The sequence below is a fragment of the Cryptomeria japonica genome, chromosome 11, assembly GCF_030272615.1.
Source record: "Cryptomeria japonica chromosome 11, Sugi_1.0, whole genome shotgun sequence".
Classification (NCBI taxonomy): domain Eukaryota; kingdom Viridiplantae; phylum Streptophyta; class Pinopsida; order Cupressales; family Cupressaceae; genus Cryptomeria; species Cryptomeria japonica.
This window is the reverse complement of record NC_081415.1, coordinates 327237810-327260935: the sequence shown is the minus strand read 5'-3', so window position 1 is coordinate 327260935 and position 23126 is coordinate 327237810. Positions and strand designations below refer to the sequence as shown.

Genomic DNA, 23126 nt, shown 5'->3' with positions numbered 1-23126 from the left:
ACTGGCAGGGATTGTGCAGTAGATTTTGCAAATTAGTGCTATGATGGAGAGGGTGTCTTTCATCCACATTCCTCGTGAATGGAATAGAGCTGCGAATTGTTTGGCTAAGTGGGCTTCGAAACATGGTGATGTTTGGAAAGTTGAGGGTTGGGAGCATCTTTCCCCTGATTACTGTCAGGACTTGCATAAGATCTTTGCTGAGGAAATGGATAGTTATGAAGCTGGTTGATTTCTGGTTGGGTTTGTTGTTCTCTTCTGGAGCCTTGTGGCTTTGGCTTTCTTGTGTAATGCTGGTTTCTGATTATTAATAAAGTTTTTACCCCTTTATTCAAAAAAGAAAAGAAAAAGGTGTATCGATTGTTTATGGGTATTTATTTTTGGTTGAGGAAATTACGGGGGTGTAGAAAGAGTTACGTGAAGTCTTTAGAAAGAAAGAAAGAATTTTAACGTTCACGATGCTAAGAATAGCCTATGGGACAGCCTGTCCAATCTGAGCCGACTTTTGAAGATCCAATCTTTGCTTATGTAGGTTGATGATGAGTGCTCCCAACTTCTCAATATACTCCTCGCTGAACAGATTATACCATGTGCTAGCAGTTAAGAAATTGACAAACTTTTCCCTGCTGTCTTTAAGTGCTTCACACTCCAAGATAAAATGTTTTTCAGTTTCAACATTCCCGGTGGTGCAAAACGGGCAAACTCTTTCATCCCAAATCTTTTTTGGCCTTTTCCACCGCTCGGTCTCACAATCGAAGTTGGTGCGAGTTGGTTCTAAGCTGAGCAATTAGAATTTTAGCTCTCCATGATATATTAGCCCCTATATAGACTTTTTGAAGATGATCATAATTGGGGTTGAACTCATTGATATAGTATTTTTCTTCCTTCCTAACCCAAAACCCCAAATTTTCTTGTAGAACTTATCCATAACGAAGACCTTTATCTCCTTGCTATTTGTGGGGCATGAATTCAAATAAATGTTCCATTTCTTCAACCATTTGATGTTTTGTTGCATCCACGTCTTCTTCCTTTTGCACAATATGTCATTGACAACAACCTTAGGCCATCTACCTTCTCCCATTTGCTTGGTTCTTTTTAAATAACTAATGAGTCGCACCATAGCAGTTGCTTCAATAGGGGCAGCACCTATTTCACTTAACATGATATCATATGGGACTGTACTTTTAATTTTGAACTTGCTTGTGATTAAACGTTTTTGAATTCTCTCAATTTGCTTCCATTGAGAAACCGAGGTACTGCTGGCCCAAACTTCACAGCCATATAAAATAACCGACAACACCAAAAGCCTAAAAAGAGTCTGGATGGTTTTCCAATCCCAAAGTTCTGCCTCCCTGCATCTATTTTGAAGAGCATAAAATCCCTTCCAACTTCCAAGAGTTCTCTTCTTCCCTCAACCTTCCCAACTAAGACTTTTGTTGAAATCAATTCCAAGGTATTTGTAATCTCTAACTTCTTCAAGAATGTTGCCTTCAAAGTAAAAGTTATGCTGCTCTTGTTTCCTTCTACTTGAGAAAACCATGATTTTCGTCTTGCTGATATTAACCTGCATTCCCACTATATTGCAAAAGCGCTCAAAGGGCAAATAAATGCTCTTGCAAACCAAGGGCAGATTTAGCAATCAAAATGAGGTCATCCGCATAAAGGAGCAGCCTTATCACAAATTCACCCAATTGAATACCCTTGCCATTCTGCATGTTTAACCATTCTTCAAGCTTGTCAATGTATAAGCCAAACAAGGTAGGAGAAAGAAATGTTTATGGAATGGCTGGACGTTTTTATTCTTTTTGGGGTCTTTGTGTGAAAAAAAAGAATTCCATTCCGTGCTGGAATTCATAAATGTAGAGATCGTGGAAATAAAAATTAAGTTGTATGTATGCATGCTGTATTTTGATTCTAATATGTGCTTCTCTGTTCAATGGAAAGATTGGGCGGCTGCAACAATAAGAATTGACTAGGCGTTAAATGTTTTTGCTCCATGTTATTAGATTTTTTTTTAAGCTCATCTGAAATTTATTAGAGAGGGTTCTGTGTGTTGAAAGAACCAACCGAGAGAAAACAATGATATGAGATTTGTGTATGGAGCAGGTGTGACTGCAACTTTTCAGTTGGAAGCATGTTGGTAGACGTCTGGGCAGAGTTCATGCCTAATAAAAGTACAGTAGTAATTGATTGCTGGATATAAGCTTCGAACTCTCTTGTGAAGTGTAATACAGATTTTGTGTGCCGGAAAGTTTGTATAAGAATTTTAAAATCGAGTGTAGGTGAGGAGTAGAAAAGGTGGATGTGTTACTTTTTGAGGATTGTATATGATGATTATTTTTATCAGACCGTGTTCTTGAAAGAAAAAATTTATTCTTTTTGGTGAGGGGTTATGTTGTTCATATACAAAAAGGGGAATACTTTTGAAGTCAGAGATAGTTTTCAGGAGTACTGTGTATCTTTGTTGATTGTGGTATATGTTCTAAAGAAGTCTGAAGTTCTGATTCTTTCTTGTAAATTTGAGTTCATCTTTGGGGAGTTGGTGCCCATTGTGTGTTGGAGCACACTTCTTGTATCTTGAAGTTTGTGAAGTTAATGAAGGAAATTTTTGCCGTGGTTTTTTACCGAAAGGGTTTTCCACGAGAAAAATCTGAGTTTTTGCCTTGAGTTATGCTTGCATTTTCACATCTATAAGTTGATTGGTTTCTTGTGTTTGCTGAAGTTTTTGAAAAGTTTGAATCACTGATTCATCCCCCTCCCCCCCCCCTCTAGGTTTTTCATGTGGGTTTCTCACTTCGTGTTAAGTAAGGTGCTCTTAACCTTTCAATCCCATGTACCAACATTTTTATTTCAACATCTTGGAATGGTACTTGGATGCCCATGTAGGTTTTTGAGAGATATTATTTTTAATCATTATATTCTCCGGTTGACTTGGAATGTTGGTTGTAATTGCATTAAGGAGGAGGTTACTGTTGACAGTGGCAGTTACAGAGTGGTTTGAATGCATTTAGACCACTCTCTAATTTATAGGTGTTAGGTGAGAGAGTGGAGCATCTTTTTCATGATTGGTGGGGTCCAAATGTTGTAGTTTCTTGATACAAATATGGTATCAGATATGGATATAACCATTTTTCAAGACCTCTCATATGGATGCGATAGATATGACATTCATGAAAAACAAATAAACATATATAGAACTAAGTTATTGAAGAAAAAATTCATTACTTTAGAAGCAATATAGACACATAATTGCCACATATTAAAAAATCTTATCTTTAAAAAAATAGTTTTATTAGTGAAACAAAATTCAAATACATCAATAGTTTGGTAGAATCACATGTAATCAAATATATCATCATTGCTCTCTTGAAATTAGAGTTCTAGATCATCAAGATTCTTTGAAGAGGTAGGATAGTTGGATTGAGTGCGACTACCAATTAGACTCTAAAAATCAAATGAAGATTCACCAAAGGTTCCTTCTACTATGACAAAATTCTCAACAATGGGATTCAGATGTGTCAATGCATTTATGAATCCATCAACATAACTCGTCTTAGGCTCCACATCCCAAAGTCTACAAGGTCATCTACTTTACTAGCTGCCAACCTATTTCGTTTCACATAATGGGTGAAGCCATATGTGCTCCAGTTCCTCTTAGATGCAGAATAATTTGAAACATGTAGAAAAGTCGATATTATAAGTTACAAAAACACAAGCAATCAAATAAAAATTAAAATAAGACATAATTTAAATTAGAATATAATTCATATAAAGTTAAACTTGTGATAGAAGTTTGATAGCCAACTTTTGCAAATGTTTAGTCGTGGCACCATGGAAGTTCCACCATTTTATATGGTCCATTTCTTTTTTAGCTGCCATTGCATCAACATTTGCATAAGTTCCATTAGCGAATGCAAGAGTCCTAAACTTATCTCGAATCTTCGCAACAACTCTAGTATCTATAAACCATTTTTTTGAAAGTTTTTTTATATCCGTCAACAACTTCAACATCCATATTTGTTGCTGTCCTATTTGGTAGTGCTAACATATCAACATGGTAGTAATTGGGGTTCAAAACATATGCCAAAAGTTGCAAAACAGTTGTCATTTTAACCCATCTTTTTTTGATTACCTCATATATTTGCTTATAAAAAAATTAAAAGTGGTCTTGCTCTTTCTATAATAATATCTCTAACTTTCTCCACCATTGTATCTATGCAATCATAGATGTCACCCAATATTGGCTTATCAATATCACAATGACTAATGAGGGTGTATATTGGTTCAATGAAAGAGAGAAGTAGTTTATTTGAATCCACCAATCATCTCTTCAAAATTAATGTTTTGATATAATTTGCTCTCATGGTTTGAGATTGCCTCCAAACTACCCAAATATCACCAATTACCATACTTTTCAAGGCTTGTTTGACATCCACAAGCCTTTTAAGAACAATGTAGTGCATGACAAAGTGTGTCTCAACCACCTTCAATTAAATAAGATAATAAAATAAAAACATAAAAATCTTACATATATTTTAAATAAAACATTTAATAAAAATGATATCTATTTGAATTTTTCTAATACAAAAGAAACTTACCTTTAACAACTCTAGCTCAACGAATTGTTTGTAAATGGCTTGTGACATGTGATGATTACAAATAAACATTTCAATTTATTTGGCTTCTTCATAAACCTTTTGTATCCATTGAATTTTGCCAACTTTTTGTAGCATTAAGTTCAAAGAATGAACACAAGGGGTCCACCAAATGTTTGAATATCTTGCTTCGACGACCAACCCTGTTACTTTGCAAATTTTTGCATTACTTGTGATCACCTGATTACGAATAAAAATTCGAATGCCCTTTTGTATAGTTTGTGGAGGAATGCTATAGGAGACAAAGAGTGGAATAAACATATACAAGGTCCTTTGCTTTATTAGCTAGCAACCTATTTTGTGTCACAGAATGGATGAAGCTATATGTGCTCCAATTCCTTTCAGATGTAGAAGAACTTGAAACTAGTAAAAAAATCGATATTATAAGTTACAAAGACACAAACAATCAAATAAAAATCAAAATAAGACATAATTTAAATTAGAATAATTCATATAAAGTTAAATCCATGACAAAAGTTTGATAGCCAGCTTTTGCAAATGTTTAGTTGCCACACTATAGAAATTCCACCACTTTATAAGGTTCATTTTTTTTTAATTTGCCATCGCGTCAACATCTGCATAAGTTCCATCAGAGGATGCAATTGTCCCAAACTCATCTCGAATCTCTGCAGCAACTATAGGATTTGTAAACATTTTTTTAAAAGCTTTTTTATATCCGTCAACAGCTTCAACATCCATATTTGGTGCTGTCCTATATGGTAGTGCTAACATATCAACATGGTAGTACTTGGGGTTCAAAGCATATGCCAAAAGTTGCAAAGGAGTTGTCATTTTATCCCAGCCTTTCTTGATTACCTCATATTTGCTTATAAAAAAATTCAGAGATGTCTTGCTCTTTTTTCGTATAATAATATTTTTGACGTATTATCGGCTAATGTGTTTAGCGGTGGAAGACATCTCAAAGATATTAATACGTTATGTATTATATTTTCTATGTGGGCCGATCATCATCCAAGTTGTATTTATTATGGGGCCAACATAACTAAGGACATATCTCTTCGCCTCGGATAGTTGCCACCTTATGAAGAGTCGTCCCTCTTGTGAAGAGGGCCGACTCATGAGAAAGGACAATCGGGTATATAATGAGGTCGAAGTCCTCATCTTTGGCATCGATTCTTTCATCAATACATTCGCCTTCTACTTCATGCATTCATAATTTCATATAGCAGATCGATATCTACTTCAAGGAGAATGACACATCCATTATATTGATGTTATTATTATTGTGCATATTCAAGGAAATCACACTATCCTAAGTGCAGATCTTTTTTTTTTATTTCGCCCTTGAGAAGGGCCTGATTGTAAGCAGATTTTCTGCTCTTATTCATACTAGATATAAGAGATTTATTTGCTGAGTTTTTCTCCCTCGAGTAGGAGGGTTTTCTCAGGGTAAAATACTGAGTTCATTGTTCATTGTGTTGCATTTTCTAATTGTTTACATTTCTGATCCTAAAACTAACAAATATCTCTAACTTGCTCCACTATTGTATCTATGCAATCATAGATGTCACCCAATATTGGCTTATCAATAGCACAATGACAAATGAGGGTGTATATCGATTCAGTGAAAGAGAGTAAGTAGTCTATTTGAACCCACCAATCATCATTAAAAATTAATATTCTAATATTATTTGCTCTATTTGTTTGACATTACCTCCAAACTACCCAATTATCACTAATCACCATACTTTGCAAGATTTGTTTGACATCCATAAGCCTTTTAAGAACAATGTGGTGTGTGGCAAAGCGTGTCTCAACTACCTTCAATAAAAAAATAAAAACATATAAATCTTACATATATTTCAAAGAAACATTTAATAAAAATGATATACATTTGAATTTTTCTAACACAAAAGAAAAGTTAAGTTTAACAACTCTAGCTTAGCGAATTGTTTGTAAATAGCTTGTGACATGTGATGATTACAAATAAACATTTGAATTTCTTTGGCTTCTTCATAAATCTTTTTTTTGATACATAAGAAGTGATTTTTATTGATAAGAAGCAGTACAAATGACAAGTTCTGCCAGTGAGGCAGTCAAGCCCAACCCATCTACTGCCCACAAAAGCAAGCCATGTAGGGCCAAAGGATTGCACACACAACAAATAGGGGTACAATATAATGTACTCTACCCAACCCTCCTGCCCCTAAATAAGGGGCTACATTCTCCAAATCAGCCCATATGGTTGTACTTTATGTTTCTACATTATTCGTCTTCTTGGAGGACCTCAATAGCATTTGATGTTGTGGGTTATGCTTCCTCTCTTCACTTCTTATCCTTGATCTTTTGGATGGCTGATCTCTCCTTCTACACTAACCTCGCCACCTCTCACCATAGATGCCTTGTAGAGCTCAGAAGTATGCTCCTGATATGTGCTCTTCAAGATAGGTGTCTCCTGCACAATTGGGGGATCCGCCATATTGCTCTCTGAGCGGACTCCAACAGGCAATGGTTGAGCATCAAGAGAAGCTGGAATGCCAGCCATTTTATCCACCATAGAAGCTTGAAGTTGTTCAGTATCCATGAGTGTATTGGGTGGAATGACATAGTGTTGAGGCTTAGCCCCAATTCACCATGATGGTTTGCCTGAAGCTTGAGCCCCAGATCTTGCTGTTTCTGACATTGGGATGTAGAATGTTCTGTGGAGAAAATTTTTCTACATCGGAAAGCAATTTTTTCATAATCAACAAGTTGCCTCCTGTATCTATTCCCCGCCTTTAGCAATATATCTGTAGGAAGGCCGTTGGATAAATCTATTTCTACACATATCCGAGCTCAATTTGAATTCTGATAGTTGATAGTTTCCTTGGAGGTGTAATGATACTTCCCTAAACCATTCCCAGTGGCCCACAAGCAATCTAGTTCCTAGAACTGAATGGGAAGGTATGACAACCGCACCCACAAATATGTAGCTGTGAAGATTTCTGTGCGTGGATCATGTAATGTCCACCCCTGATTTTTTTGTGTTTTGTGATAAAAAGAGAAGGAATCGCAGAAGTGTTTTGTAGTTCATGTTTCATTCATCATGATATTGCATACAATGAAAATAACATTACATAGAAAGAGTTTAAACATATACTTTCTTTAAAATCAACTCGGAAAACCAATTCAAATCAGAATGCAACAACAGTAATCAGAAATCAGACTTATTGAAACAAATTGCAGACCTGGTACTCATGCCAAGAAGTGTATTTTTTTTCAGTTCTTCATGAAATCAGAAACCTCTCCAAAACTTCTTCAAATATCATGAAAATAATTAGTGGTCATATGCAAATTTTAAACTAAGAAATACCACTGTAATCTCCAACAGGCAGATTACAACATTCACCAAAACCCATGTGATATTCAAGGATAGGCACTCAATACATAGGGGCGATTTTTCCTTATTAAATCAGTGCTCCCTCAAATGATGCAAATAACCCATCACAATGAGTTGCCCAGGTCAATTAAAATGTTTGAAACAATACACATAAGACAAAAAGTCTTCGTCTGTGAAATATGATCAAAACTATGATATCCAGTAATTCTGAAATAGCACACCAGCACTCAAAAATGTTGATTTTGTAACTAGGTTAGGAAAATAAATAGGATTCGGATTGCCTTAAGGCATCATCAGAATCCTTATAGGGCAGGGCCCTATCTATTGTAATTATGTGTAAAACAAATAGGGCTGGGCCCTATTCCAATGTTGTCCGAATCCTTATAGGGCTGGGCCCTGCTTCATTAAGGAAGCGTGTAACTAGGGCTGGGTCCTATCTCTATGCGCATAGGGCTGGCCCCTTTATCTCCTACACGCCAAACATAAAAGAAACGTTATAGGGCCGACCCTATATTGGAATGTACAAAGTTAACAGCATTATACACTCCAAACGTGTGGACCTATCCACATCATTGTAATATGTAAAATGGTTTTAGCGCCCAAGGTTAAATGGGCCGACTTAGAGATAAGTAAAAAGATGAACCCCATATATATACCAGCCACTTGCAAGGCTTAAACATATATTCGCATTCATGCGATCATCTTCTGCTATATGCGAATTCTGATCTGCACTTCAGAAGTCAATGAATTCACCCTAGAAGACAGCGAATTCTTCCTAGAGGACAGCGAATTCTTCCTAGAGGACAGCAAAGTCATTATCATGCATGGCGAACCTGATTTCATGTGACATATTGGGTTTCTAGGCAAGCAAATCACCCTCAAGCCTAGCGAATCTCTCCTCATGCTGGGCAAACATGTTTGAGTAGAAGATATTTGCCTAAATCTGCTCCTGCAAACTGTGAACATGAACTAGGGGTCTGCTCTTTATCATTCTGGAAATTCATTAAGTTCAGATCAGAACTTAAGTCTCAGATAGGTCTGGTCCAATTGTGCCCTAGCTGGGTTGTTATTGTACTTACAATTCAATATAACATGATCAGATCTGAGGATCTGTTGTTGCTGGGTTTTTCCTCCTAGAGGGAGGTTTTCCCAGGGTAGTCTTGTGTTGTGTGATTCTCTATTTGTATGCTTTACTGTGCAACTTTAAGTTTCTGTTTATTGTGGATAATCTGATCATGAAAACTAACAAAAAAAAGTTCCCAAACTCTACCAAACTCGAACAGTACTTTGAAAAGGCTCACCATTGACCAAAATCACAAAACCCACATCAAAATACATCATATATGAGAGCTCAAAACATGAATATATATAGTGAAAAGGAAATCAGGTTAACCATCCTTCAATTTGAAACGCTTTCCCTCCAAAATTGAAATAGAAAGCAACTTAAAATCCTCATAGAAGTTCGAACCTTTTTGAGTTCTCAAATAAAACATTTAAAATTTATTTGATGTTTTATTATTCCTTGGCATACCCTTTGGAGGCATAATATAAGCTCAATAAAATAAATATTTCTCCTTTTCCTTAGGCATCCATTTTGGATGTCAAATGACCCTTCTTTTAAAAACTTCATGTTACTAGGCCAAGGGGGGATATTTTTATAAAGCACTTTCTAAAGACTTAGTGAATAAAATAAAATAAATCTCCATTGAAAGCAATATGACTCACAAGTCCAATTGAAACCCATTGTATTGAACAGAGAGAGGGATTGAGACCATGACCAAGTGCTAAAAATAACACTTGCTAAAAATAGCAAGGACTGTCCAAACCCTGAAATTGAAGATGTTGCACACTGAAGCTATGAGCACATGCCAAAAATAGTGGTTACTATAAATAGGTACTGCTAAAATTAGTAAGTTAGCCAAAACTCCCAAGTGACCAATCGGTGTCCAAACTGATACTTACTAAAAATAGTAAGTCTTAGACAAGTTGTCTGAAATTACTCTAGAAAGTGTTCATCCCCATTAATTTGTTTGAACATATTGGCGACATCAAAATACCCCCTTGATCCTGCTGACACCAGCCCAGGAAGCCAATACCATATGCACTACAAGAGAACCAAAAAATGGGAACATGACAGATCTAAATTTGGAAACCAAGGTTTCATACATAAAAGATCTCCTTGGAAAATCCATGGACCATTTTCTATCACCAACTCCTTTTCTTCCTGAGAATTAAATTCAAGGATGAAAATCCCCTTTGCACAGGGGTAAATGCTTATTTCCCCCTCCATGTATTCTTTCCATTTCTTTGTAACCCATGAATACAAATCACATAATTTTGGCCAGGTCTTTGTGAATTGGTAGATCAGGGCATGATCCAGCAAATTTTTTTCCTAGTCCATAGCAAGTTCATCTAGACTAACCTTAGGAGTTGTTGAGGAAGGGCAAACGAGAAATGAGACCCCTACTAAGCAGCCACACCGCTTTCAGGGAGACTCCATGAATTGGAGATGCCCTCACGGCCCCCATAGACCGTTTTACACCCTAGCTACAGAGCCTCCTTGAAATTTTTTTGCTTGCAACTCAAAGAATCTGCCAAAAATGAGCTAAGGTTCGGTGATTTAGGTCGTTGAGATTTGCGGTGTGTCCACAATGGCAAGCCCTTCCCTGGAAAAGCCTCGACCTCCAGTCTTGGCCTCACCCCCGCAAACTCCTTCCCATGCTGCGGTCGCAAATCATTATTCTATAAGCACTGAGCATCTTAGACGGGACAAAAAGTATAGCCAAAAGAGGAAGATCAAGCTGCTTGAGTGAAGTGAGCCATATCATTCATAATCAGGCTTTTCATTTTGCTTCTTCATAAATCTTTTGTATCCATTGAATTTTGCCATTTTTTGTAGCATTACATTCAAAGCATGAACAACACAAGGGGTCCACCAAATGCTTGGATATCTTGCTTCCATGATCGACCTTGCTACTCTGCATACTTTTGCATTATCTAGTGATCACTTGAACAACATTTTTCGGTCTCATTGACTCAATTGCTTCAATTAGAATGCGGACAATAAATTCGGTATCTTTTTCGTCAACCTTGCTTTCCATTGCTTTCAGAAACATTGCTTCTTTCGGGCTCATTGCAATCACATTGATTAATGGCTTATTTCTAGCATCCTTCCGTCTATCACAAATGATAGAAACCCTTGAGGTTTTTCATGAAGCTTGAATTGCTTACAATTGTCTATCAGTAATATTTTTTCTATTTAGCCAAAAGGGTGGTACGAACCTTTTTGTACCCTGAGCATTTGCATTCTTTTGGTGCTTCATTAATTGACTTGATCGTCTGTTGCCAATTTGGAGAGTGAACCACATTAAATGAAATTCTATTTGCATATAGACAACATGCAATATAAAGATCTGTATCCTCTTGACTTTGCAAATTAAATGCTTTTTCAAGAGGTCCTAAATTGCTTCTCTTGTGACCTATAGATGTTCTTGAAGCTAGTCTTAGATGCAAAAGGGGTCTATTTAGACTTAGGGATGACATTTGATTTGATGTTTGAACATGATTATTAACTTTTGTCTTGTTCTTTTTGACATTTTGGAATCTTTTCAATTGACAATCCCTTCCCTGGATGATCACCAACATTTGGACTAGGGCATACTTCACATCCTATACCTGTTATGTGGCAAAGGTGCCTACGAACCCTAGTGTAGGAACCTTTATAATCTTTTAAACACTCATGACACCTCCATTTATAGCCTCTACCTGTTAGGGATTCCACAGATACTGAGAGAGGTGGGTGAATTAGTATCTAACCGTTAATTAGAATTTCTTAACTTAAAACATGCAGAACATAATGTAACAGTGTACCGGTATGCAAGAAATAATGCAATAAACAAAATCAAGAACATCCACATGAAAAGCACACCATAACACAGGATTTTAACGAGGAAACCCGGTGTGGGAAAAACCTCGGTGGGATTTGTGACCCACAATATTCACTCACTGGCCAATAAGAGAATATTACTTACAATAGGGGCCTGCACATGCAGGAAGGCCAACTGCCTAGAGCTCACTGCTCAATGGGAAGTCACACTGACTTACAATAAGGATTATACAAATCCAATATCTTGTATTGCATTACAATAGCATCTTCAATGTCAGATTCAGTACCGGTTCTTGCTCTGTTCTTTACATATACCTCATAACCTATATTTCGCACATTAGGTCTGCCTAATATTTTCCTTAATACTTCTTCTTCACTACTTCAAATGTCTACAATGATCTCTTTTATATATAAGAGTCATTTTACAAATTGCCAAGTCGGCTTACACATTTTTACAATAATAAACAAAATATAATATACCAAAATCCTGTCGGCCTCTGTGCCGGTATGCTTCCTTTCTTCTGTGCCGGTGCCGGTGTCCTGAGTGCCGGTGTAGAGTGTGATCTGCTGATGCCGGTGCACTAACTTGTCGATGTAATGCTTTGCCGGTATAATGCCTTGCCAGTGCCATAGGATTGCAAGGTTGCCATCAATGACAAAACCTTCAATCACATACAATGTCTCATTGGAGTGTGCATATGCCAACAATCTCCCCCTTTGGCATTGATGGCAACACCCATGAGAAATTTCAAAAAGTATCCAAAAATGTGTAGTCCAAAAATATTACCCAAAATGTGAGAGCTCCCCCTGAGCATATGATTCCTGTCCTGTGATTTGAATTTTCTCATCCCACTACTCCCCCTTTGGCATCAATGACAAAGGTTGTCAAGATGTCAGTAGAGTTTGTGGTTTCAACCTTGTAGCTGGGTAGTTATAATCTGAAAAAGATCTCCCAAAATCAAGTTTATGCTGTCCATAAACTTCTTGCTATCCTTTATTGCTGTCTCTGTTCTCTTCACTGTACCGGTGAGATGCTGCAAGTGCTCTGCCGGTGTTTTGCTTCCCTGTATCAGTGCCTCAGAAATTTCCTTCCGCAGAGATGCTAGATAGTCCAATCTTGGACTTAGTTTATATCTCAGATTTTTTGCCTTATTTATTATCCTTTCTTTCTCTCTATCCAATTTAAGTAGTTCTTCCTCAAAATTTGTTATCTTCTCCTCTAAAACTGATAGTGTATCAGGTGAGTTGACAAAACTATCTGCAAGTTTATTTATCTCATCCTGTACCTTGCTCATTTTCTTGTCAATATCTACAGTCAAAAAGTTTGTTTTATAGGTATCCTTATACAGATTTTTGTACTCTTTCAACAAATTACATATTTCCGGTAGAAGTGTGTCAAAATCTTTATTACACTTCTTTATTTCCTCATCAAAGAATTTCTATTTTTCAACTTCTACTTTATCCTTCACTGAATCTTCCTTTATTTTCTTAATGTTTTCTGAGATATATTTACGTAATGTATCCAATTGTCCTAAAGAATCTTTGTTATTTATTACAGTTGGGAGCTATTACCTTCAAAATTGGTAAGGAATCATCAATTGCTTTGTAAGCCTGTGAGCTGCAGTCGGTTATTTTCTTGATAGAATCTAATAACACCTCAGTCACATTTGTTGATTTGTATCCTGATGATGATCCATCAATCTGAGTACCGGTGGAAGTAACCAAGCTTGTTTTGACCTCTGGTAGGTCTGTTTGTGTTTGCATTTCTTTAAGCATTGGTTTTCCTTCTTCACTAGTTGCCGGTGGCACTGTTTCCTTATGTACCTGTTCCTGTTGCTGTTCCGGAGCCTTTAGCTCTGTTTGTTTCTCTGTATGTTTCATTGCCTCAGTCTTTGCCTTTTTTTCTTTATCTTCTGTCGGTTTCTCCTGTGAGTTATCAGTTTCCTCAGCTACCGGAGGCTCATTAGCCATATCTGTCTTATCTGTTGTATCTTTATCTACCACTATGTTGATCTTCTGAGTATCAACATCCACAGTATATAGGATTTCAGGATTATGATTATTATCCTCTACATCCATATTCTCAGCTGCCGGTTGATCTTCAGTTGTTGTTGATTTTACCGGTGGAGTATTTAAAGAAGGTGGGGGTAAGTTGTCTCTAACCTTGATACTTGGTGGTCCACCAACTTTTCCTTTCCCCTTGTCTCTATCTTTCTGATATACTTTTATAGGTTTGGGGTTCCTGAACTCTTCTTGTTTTTCTTTCTCAACCAAGAATATATCCCATCCATCTTCTGTTTCTTCTGTCACTTCATTAACTCTTCTTGCCATTAGTGAAATATGCTAGTGTGCAGTAGAGAATACTGACCGGTTGGCCTGAGCAATTAGGTCATCAATTTCTTGTGGAGAGTTTACCGGATATACAACAAGTAGCTTCTCGATTTTTATTTTCTTATCCAATTCTATCACTGCCTGTCTTCTTGCCTCTAGTCTTTGGAATAATTCATCTGGTATTTCATTGACTACTTCCATCAAAAACTTCTTGTACATATCCATATGTAATATAACACTATTTTCAACTTGTTCTTTCTCATTAGCTGTTAGAGTGTCATATATTTTCTCTATGTTCTTCAATTTACCTTCCTCTGTGATTTCATTCAGCAGTATATCAAGAGGGGCCAAGTCTTTGTTTGTCCTTTTCTTCTTCTTGGGTGTCAGTTTCTTCTTAGGTGTGGCCTTTCTTACCGGAGATCTCACTGCTTGTTGCTTTTGCCTTGTCCTCCTGGGAGAGGGTGTGGTTGCCAGTGAGGGATCTCTTTTTCTTACAACTCTTTTGAAAGTTGCTGGCATGTCACCTTTCGAAGAAGTACCTACCGGTGATAGGTGAGTTTCAGGTTGTGGAGCTGCCAACTCATCCTCTGTTATACCGGTTTTCTTCAATACATCTTCTTTGATAGCTTTTGCTTGTCTGGAACCTTTTCTTACAAATGCCTCAACCTTCTTTACTCTTTTCTTTGATTGTATTTGGCTTTCTATAGTCTCAGCCATAGATGAAAAACTCGGCGAGCAATTCAAAAACTCGCGAGTAATCGCGATCCATAATCCCGCGCGAGTTAATCGCGGAAATACTCGGGGCGATTTTTTTATATACTCGCCGCGATTTTTTTGGCAAATAATCGCTGTTAATGGCCAAAACCCGCCCGAAACGCGGCACAAAATGCGAGAAAAACGCGACTTAAGTCGCAGGCAAAAAAAAAACCGAAGTCTTTATTCCATTTTGCGGCTCGCGCGACTCCGGAAGGCAAAAAACGCCACGCGATTTGCATAGGGTTTGCATTTGCACGCACGACTAGGTATCTTTTTGTATTGTTTCATTTCGAATACACAGTCATTTTGACTGTGTAATACACAGTCATTTGAAATGACTGTGTATTACACAGTCAAAATGACTGTATTGTTTGCATTTGCACGCACGACCAGGTATCTTTTTGTATTGTTTTATTTCGAATACACAGTCATTTTGACTGTGTAATACACAGTCATTTGAAATGACTGTGTATTACACAGTCAAAATGACTGTATTGTTTGCATTTGCACGCACGACCAGGGATCTTTTTGTATTGTTTTATTTCGAATACACAGTCATTTTGACTGTGTAATACACAGTCATTTGAAATGATTGTGTATTACACAGTCAAAATGACTGTATTGTTTGCATTTGCACGCACGACCAGGTATCTTTTTGTATTGTTTTATTTCGAATGACTAAGACTGTGTAATACACAGTCATTTGAAAATGACTGTGTATTACACAGTCTTAGTCATTTCAAATGACTGTGTATTACACAGTCACAGTCATTTCAAATGACTGTGTAATACACAATCATTAGTAATTAGTAATTACAATTTACAGTCATTTCAAATGACTGTGTATTACACAGTCATCAGTCATTTGAAATGACTGTGTAATACACAGTCATTTGAAAATGACTGTGTATTACACAGTCACAGTCATTTCAAATGACTGTGTAATACACAGTCATTTCAAATTTTCAAATGACTGTGTATTACACAGTCATCATTACACAATCACAGTCATTTCAATTTTCAAATGACTGTGTAATACACAGTCATTTCAAATTTTCAAATGACTGTGTATTACACAGTCATCATTACACAGTCACAGTCATTTCAAATGACTGTGTATTACACAGTCACAGTCATTTCAATTTTCAAATGACTGTGTAATACACAGTCATTTCAAATTTTCAAATGACTGTGTATTACAGAGTCATCATTACACAGTCACAGTCATTTCAAATGACTGTGTATTACACAGTCATCATTACACAGTCACAGTCATTTCAAATGACTGTGTAATACACATTCATTTTCAAATGACTGTGTATTACACAGTCATCAGTCATTTGAAATGACTGTGTATTACACAGTCATCAGTCATTTCAAATGACTGTGTAATACACAGTCATTACAGTCATTTCAAAATTTCAAATGACTGATGACTGTGTAATACACAGTCATTTTCAAATGACTGATGACTGTGTAATACACGGTCATTTGAAATTTTGAAATGACTGTGTAATACATAGTCATTTTCAAATGACTGATGACTGTGTAATACATTAATCATTAATGTACATTGTAATTAATGACTGTGTATTACACAGTCAATTGTGAAATACTCATAGTCATTTGAAAATTTGAAATGACTGTCAACTGTGTAATGTCAATGTGTATTAAAGTATTTCATTTAAATTTAAATTTGAAGTTAAAAACTTAAAAAAATACACAACCAATTAAAAATTTTAATTTTAGAGAGTCATCTATTTTGACTGTAAATAAAATACAGTTATACAGTCATTGTAATTTTTGGATGTTTGTGATTTTTTTTGGTAACAATGTTATTTATCTCTAAATGTTGCCTCTCTTTTGCTAGGTTCTTTTCCACATCTTTTTGAAAGAAAATGGATTCAGCTTCTACAGTTAAAGTTGGTGGCAAAAAGAGAGACCCTTGTTGGAAACATGGGAGACCAGGTCCAAAACGAGGAGATGTATTTTGCAACCATTGCAAAAAAATTGTAAAAGGTGGCATTAATAGGTTCAAATATCACCTTGCAAAAATTCAATGCCGAGATACCACAAGCTGTACGGAATGTACTGAAGAGGCTACGAGAGATGCAATAGCAACGCTTGAAGCATATGATCAAAGGAAGGCAACAAAAAAGAGAACAGCAGAGGCAATGGCAGCCCCAAGGGCAGATTTGAGTTCCATGGGGTCACATACAGATGTGGGGACATCTGGTTCTTCCCTTGGGCCACGGATACGAGCAAAGGGAACTTTGGACAGCAACATGGAAAACTTCTTTATTCCACGTAACACTCCTGGTGCACAACCTGGATTGCTTGGCACTGCATGGAATAAAGAGGCTCACCAACAAGCCAAGGTGGCGTGTGCTAGATTTTTTATCTACAACGATGTTCCGTTCAATGCTATTTCTAGTCCATCTTGGGACCAATTGGTCACCGCGTTGACTGTGGCAGGTAAGGGGTTCAAATCCCCAAGCCGTTACGAGGTAAGTGGACCGTTATTGCAGGATGAGGTCCAAAACACTCATGCATTAGTGGAAGAGCAAAGGACTATTTGGGAAAAGAATGACTGCACCATTCTTTCTGATGGATGGACAGATGGTAGGAACAGGACACTCATCAACTTTCTAGTTGCTTCAGGAGGACAGTTAGTATTTTTAAAATCAATTGATGCCTCCAATGAAGTGAAGAATGCGGAGACCTTGTGCAACATGTTGGATGAAGTGGTGATGGATGTGGGAGTGCAGAATGTCATCCAAGTTGTGACTGATAATGCAGCTGCATATGTGGCAGCCGGCAAACTTCTAATGGCTAGACATCCGACATTATTTTGGAGCCCTTGTGCTGCCCATTGTCTTGACTTGCTCCTTGAGGACATAGGGAAACTAAGTTGGGTAAAGAAAGTGGTTGAAGATGGAAGGAATATCACCAAATACATCTACAATCACACATGGGTCCTGAATCTTATGAGAGAACACACTGAAGGTAAGGATCTTGTGCGGTCAGGGGTCACACGCTTTGCTACCAATTTCCTCACCTTGCAGAGCATACTTGCTACATTGCCCAACCTGAAGCGGATGTTCGTGAGTGAAAGATGGTTGGGGAGTCCTTATGCTACAAAGCCTGAAGCAGAGAAGGTTGTGATTGCCATTTTTGATACTAATTTTGCCAAGATGGTGGAGGAGATCATCAATGTAAGTTTTGAAACTTTAATTGATGATTTATTATTTAATTTTCTAATATTTCAATCTGCTGATTTTGTTAGATTTTTTATATCTAGGTGTCGGAACCGTTGGTGAGGGTGCTACGAATGGTGGATGGGGATCATAACTCCATGGGGTATCTATATGAGGCCATGGATAAGGCCAAAGAGGCGATTCAACACTTGTATGGGTCAAACAAGACCAAGTATGAACCCATATGGCGCATAATTGATCGGAGGTGGAACCATCAACTCCACCAACATATTCATGCTGCTGCCTACTTCTTGAATCCCAAGTTTTTTTACTCTCCGAGTTTCAAAGCAGATGCAGAGGTTAGAATTGGCCTTGACACATGCATTCGGAGATTAGTTGATGATGAGATCCTTCGAGACCTGATACTTGATGAGTTGCAGAGTTATAAGAAGGCCTTAGGGGAATTGTTTTCTTCACCTGATTGCAAACGTAGGAGAGCCACCTTACGACCAGGTAAAAAAAAACATATGTTTAATTTTTACCATTTATTTCTCTCTTTAAGATTATTGAAATCTTTACAAGTTATAAATCACATTTTGTATCCTTGCAGATTTGTGGTGGGAAGATTATGGTGCCACAACGCCTAATCTTCAAAAGCTTGCCATCCGCATATTATCACAGCCTTGTAGTGCTTCTGGTTGTGAGCGCAACTGGAGTGTTTTTGAGAACATCCACACAAAAAAGCGCAATAGGTTGACTCAACAACGCTTGAATGATCTTGTCTATGTGCGGTACAACATTCGATTACATGAGAAGAAGGTGCTAGGGCAAGATTCACATGAAGCACTTGACTTGGATGACATTGATCCATATGCAGCAGAATGGGTTGCTTCTCCTGATGATGTTGATAATGATTTGGATCCATTCCTTACTAATGAGCAGCTGAGTGAGTTGGAGAGGGCAGGAGAGGAATGGGATGCGGAAGTGGCAGCACGTGAGGAGGAGCAGGAGGTTGATCATGCAGAAGAGGCACCTGTTAGTGTTGAGGATGTTGCCACTACTTCAGCACCACCCACCCAGCGGCCACAATCTATTTTGAGCTTTAGTCGTAGACGCAATTTATGATTTCTTATTTTCATAATTTCATTGATACCAAACTTTGAACTTGATATGTAATCAGAATTTCAGAGGTTCTTGTTTTGTGGTCTATGACTCTATAACTCTATAAGACTGTCACTATGGTACGTTGATATGTATTGAACTCTTATACATATGTTGCACTTGGTTTTTGGTTTATGCTATGATACTTGCATTTGTTGCTATGTATTACCAAAAAAATTTGATTTATATATCATGGAAATCATATATGTTATACAAATTTGGTGTAAATGTGTGTTTTTGAATTATATATAAAAAAAAAATGTATTTTCAAATGTTCGATAAAGTTGCCGAGTTTTGCCGAGTTTTTTGCCGAGTTTTGGCGAGTCCCGAGTTTTAAAATTTTTTTGGCCTTGCCGAGTTATTGCAAAATCCGAGTTTTTCATCTATGGTCTCAACACTACCAAATACTTCTTCCTTAGGTTCACTGGGGGCTTCCAGAAGTGCTTTAGCATATGTTTCAACTATGCGATCATCTGTCTCATAGCCCATCTCGGTTACCCAAATTGTCCTTGGGATGACTGCTTCCATCCAGATTTCATCTTTCTTAATGACAAAGCATATATCATCTTTGTATTTGTCTACAATTTTCTGAGATAACCTTATTCTTTTCTTTATTTTGGTCTTTAATGGTTGGAAAAAGTCATGAATATTGTTTTCCTTGTTCTCACCCATGTTATTGAATAGTTCAGTCAATTGTTTTCCTACCGGTATGTCATATCCAAGTTCTTTGTAACCTATACCGGGAACCTGTTTTGTTATGTGTAGCATCAGACATACTAACAGATTTCCAAATCTGAAAGTTCCTTTCTTGTCCTTCTTGATCTTTCCAAGGTTGTCAATTAGTTCATCTTTTAACCACTCACATATGTCAATTTTTGCATTATCTGTGACCATGTCATAAGCACTCTTAATGCATAAACTTGAAACTGAATTAAGTCTATTAGCATGAGTAGCTTTATAACCTAATATCATACTGATGAATCTTACATTGATATCTTTTACATCATTAACCCTTAGAGACCTCTTGTCGAATGTTGCACCAGTTAGGTCTATAACTAGGTCATTGGAAACCTTCTTGTTTTTGTCTGGTCTTTTACCGGTGGTTAGTAATCCTGTGACAGCTTTTACAGCTTCCTTGGTGATCTTATGGATTGCATCTAACCAGAAAAATTCTCCATGTACCCTGCTTAAGACTATCCTAATCACATCCTTGGGAAATTCAGGAATGCTAAGGATCTCTGTAAATCCTAGGGTTTCAATGATCTTGTGTTCATCTTTTACATTGCCGGTTTTATCACATATCACAGTTTTATACATGGTTTTAATTTCTTCGTCTCCTAACTCTTCAATGTTGCAGTGGATGTACATTCTGAGGTCTTCAGCATAAACAACTCCCTTAGGGATTTGAGAAAAAGCACCTAAGGTATCATCCTTCTTTGCTATCTCGGGAACTAACTGAAATACGGGCCTAGGTCTTTTTATTACTTCAACAACAGTAGGGTTTGCTATGTATTCAATTGTAGAGGAGGATGCCATGATTAAATACCTTTTACTGCCTTTAGGATGGATGATATTGCTTGGAGTGTTCTTGCTTCTTGCTCGAAATGCCTTAGCTCGGAGTCTTCGCGCTCTTCGTAAATTTGAAATCTCGGTGAAGTGAAATGGAGCCAAAACCTTACTTTTATAATGTCTTTTCGCCATCTACCACATTAATTGCATGCCGGTTAAGTATTCACTTAACATTGTTTGCCGGTAATAAGTAATTTCCAACTTCTTATCTCTAACCGAGGGAATAATAACACATGTATCAATAGATTGCCAAACACTCAAGGAAATTTTCTATAATTAAATGAAGAACTCCCTGCCGGTGGAGCACTGCTCTGTCCTTCCGGTGAAGCATCATTCTATCTTGCCGGTGAAGCATTGACTGGCTCTACCGGTGGAGGAGTATTCCCAATATTTAGATCAGCTTTTATAAATTTATTGTTTTGAGAATTCTTGCTTAACCTCTTCAACCTTTTCTTTACCTTTCAAGCTAGAACTTTTGTTGTCTACCGGTGTTCCTTTACTTCTACAGAATTTAGCAATATGCCCAATTTTGTTACATGCATAACAAGTTACATTATTTTTCTGAATAGCTTTCCCATAACCTATGCCGGTTTGTGTTCTGCATTGATTAGATAGATGTCCAAATCTTCCACAAACATAACATCTCACATTCATTCTGCAGTTTTCAGAGTTGTGACCTACTTTGTTGCATTTAGAACATTGACCGGTGGGTGTGTTGATATTTTGATAATTTCTAGATCTACATTCATTTGCTCTATGACCATACTTATTACAGTTAAAGCATTTTCTATTGAATTTATAAGCATTAGGTTGTCTTACCGGTTTGCTGTGATCCTGAGTGTTTGCAGTATCGGAGCTTTCACCAACTTCAAAGACAATTCTAGAAGCGTCACCTTTAGGTTTTTGATTCTTCAGCAAGGTGCCAAGTTCCTTTGAGCTTTTCTTGAATTTTTCTTTATGTTGATTTGCAGTTTCTAGTTCTCTTTCTAGGACTTCTTTTTGTCTCATCAGTTCATTTGAGTCATTCTGAGTATGCATCAGATCTGTCTTCAACATGTCATTTTCATAGCTAAGTCTTGTGTTCTCATTTGCTGCATCACTTAGTCTTCTGGTCAATTCTTCTTCATTCTTCTTCCTATCTTCAATCTCTTTGCAAAATCTCATAGTCATATCCTGCATTTCATTTTTTGTTGTCATATTCTCTTGTTTCAGCTTGCTTATCTGATCATTAAGTGATTCCTTTTCATCATTCTCATTTTGCAATTTTTCACAAAGTTCTCTTCTCTTATTTCTTGCAACAGTAAGATTTTCTTGAAGTGCCTGAATGATATCCTGAGCTGCTCTTAAATCATCTTCTAATTTGATATTTTTCAACTTTTCTGCATCATAGTCTGTAAGAGCTCCTTCTAGTTGCTTCATCAGATTTTCCATCTTTACCGGTGTCAAGATCTTCCTCAAGCTGTTAGGCTTTTGAAAATAAAGGACCAAGCTCTGATACCAATTGTTAGGGATTCCATAGATACTGAGAGGGGGGGGGGGTGAATCAGTATCTAACCGGTAATTAGAATTTCTTAACTTAAAACATGCAGAACATAATGTAACAGTGTACCGGTATGCAAGAAATAATGCAATAAACAGAATCAAGAACATCCACATGAAAAACACACCATAACACAGGATTTTAACGAGGAAACCCGGTGTGGGAAAAACCTCGGTGGGATTTGTGACCCACAATATTCACTCACTGGCCAATAAGAGAATATTACTTACAATAGGGGCCTGCACATGTAGGAAGGCCAACTGCCTAGAGCTCACTGCTCAATGGGAAGTCACATTGACTTACAATAAGGATTATACAAATCCAATATCTTGTACTGCATTACAATAGCATCTTCAATGCCAGATTTAGTACCGGTTCCTGCTCTGTTCTTTACATATACCTCATAACCTATATTTCGCACATTAGGTCTGGCTAATATTTTCCTTAATACTTCTTCTTCACTACTTCAAATGTCTACAATGATCTCTTTTATATATGAGTCATTTTACAAATTGCCAAGTCGGCTTACACATTTTTACAATAATAAACAAAATATAATATACCAAAATCCTGTCGGCCTTTGTGCCGGTATACTTCCTTTCTTCTGTGCCGGTGCCGGTGTCCTGAGTGCCGGTGTAGAGTGTGATCTGCTGATGCCGGCTCACTAACTTGTTGGTGTAATGCTTTTCCTGTA

General features: G+C 37.1%; 1 protein-coding gene across 3 annotated transcripts in view; it reads left to right on the top strand.

Moving 5' to 3' along the window:
* LOC131065057 (uncharacterized) overlaps positions 1–23126 on the top strand; it is a 73193-nt gene that overhangs the window by 19456 nt on the left and 30611 nt on the right. Inside the window, exon 2 of one of the 3 annotated variants that reach the window (XM_057999445.2) lies at positions 21741–21813. The exons of the other annotated variants lie outside the window; for them this stretch is intronic. Within the exon in view, the coding sequence (XP_057855428.1) occupies positions 21741–21799 (59 nt within the window). The 3' untranslated portion in view covers positions 21800–21813. Of the gene's footprint in view, positions 1–21740; positions 21814–23126 lie in introns of those variants that run through there. 3 annotated transcript variants of the gene reach the window in all.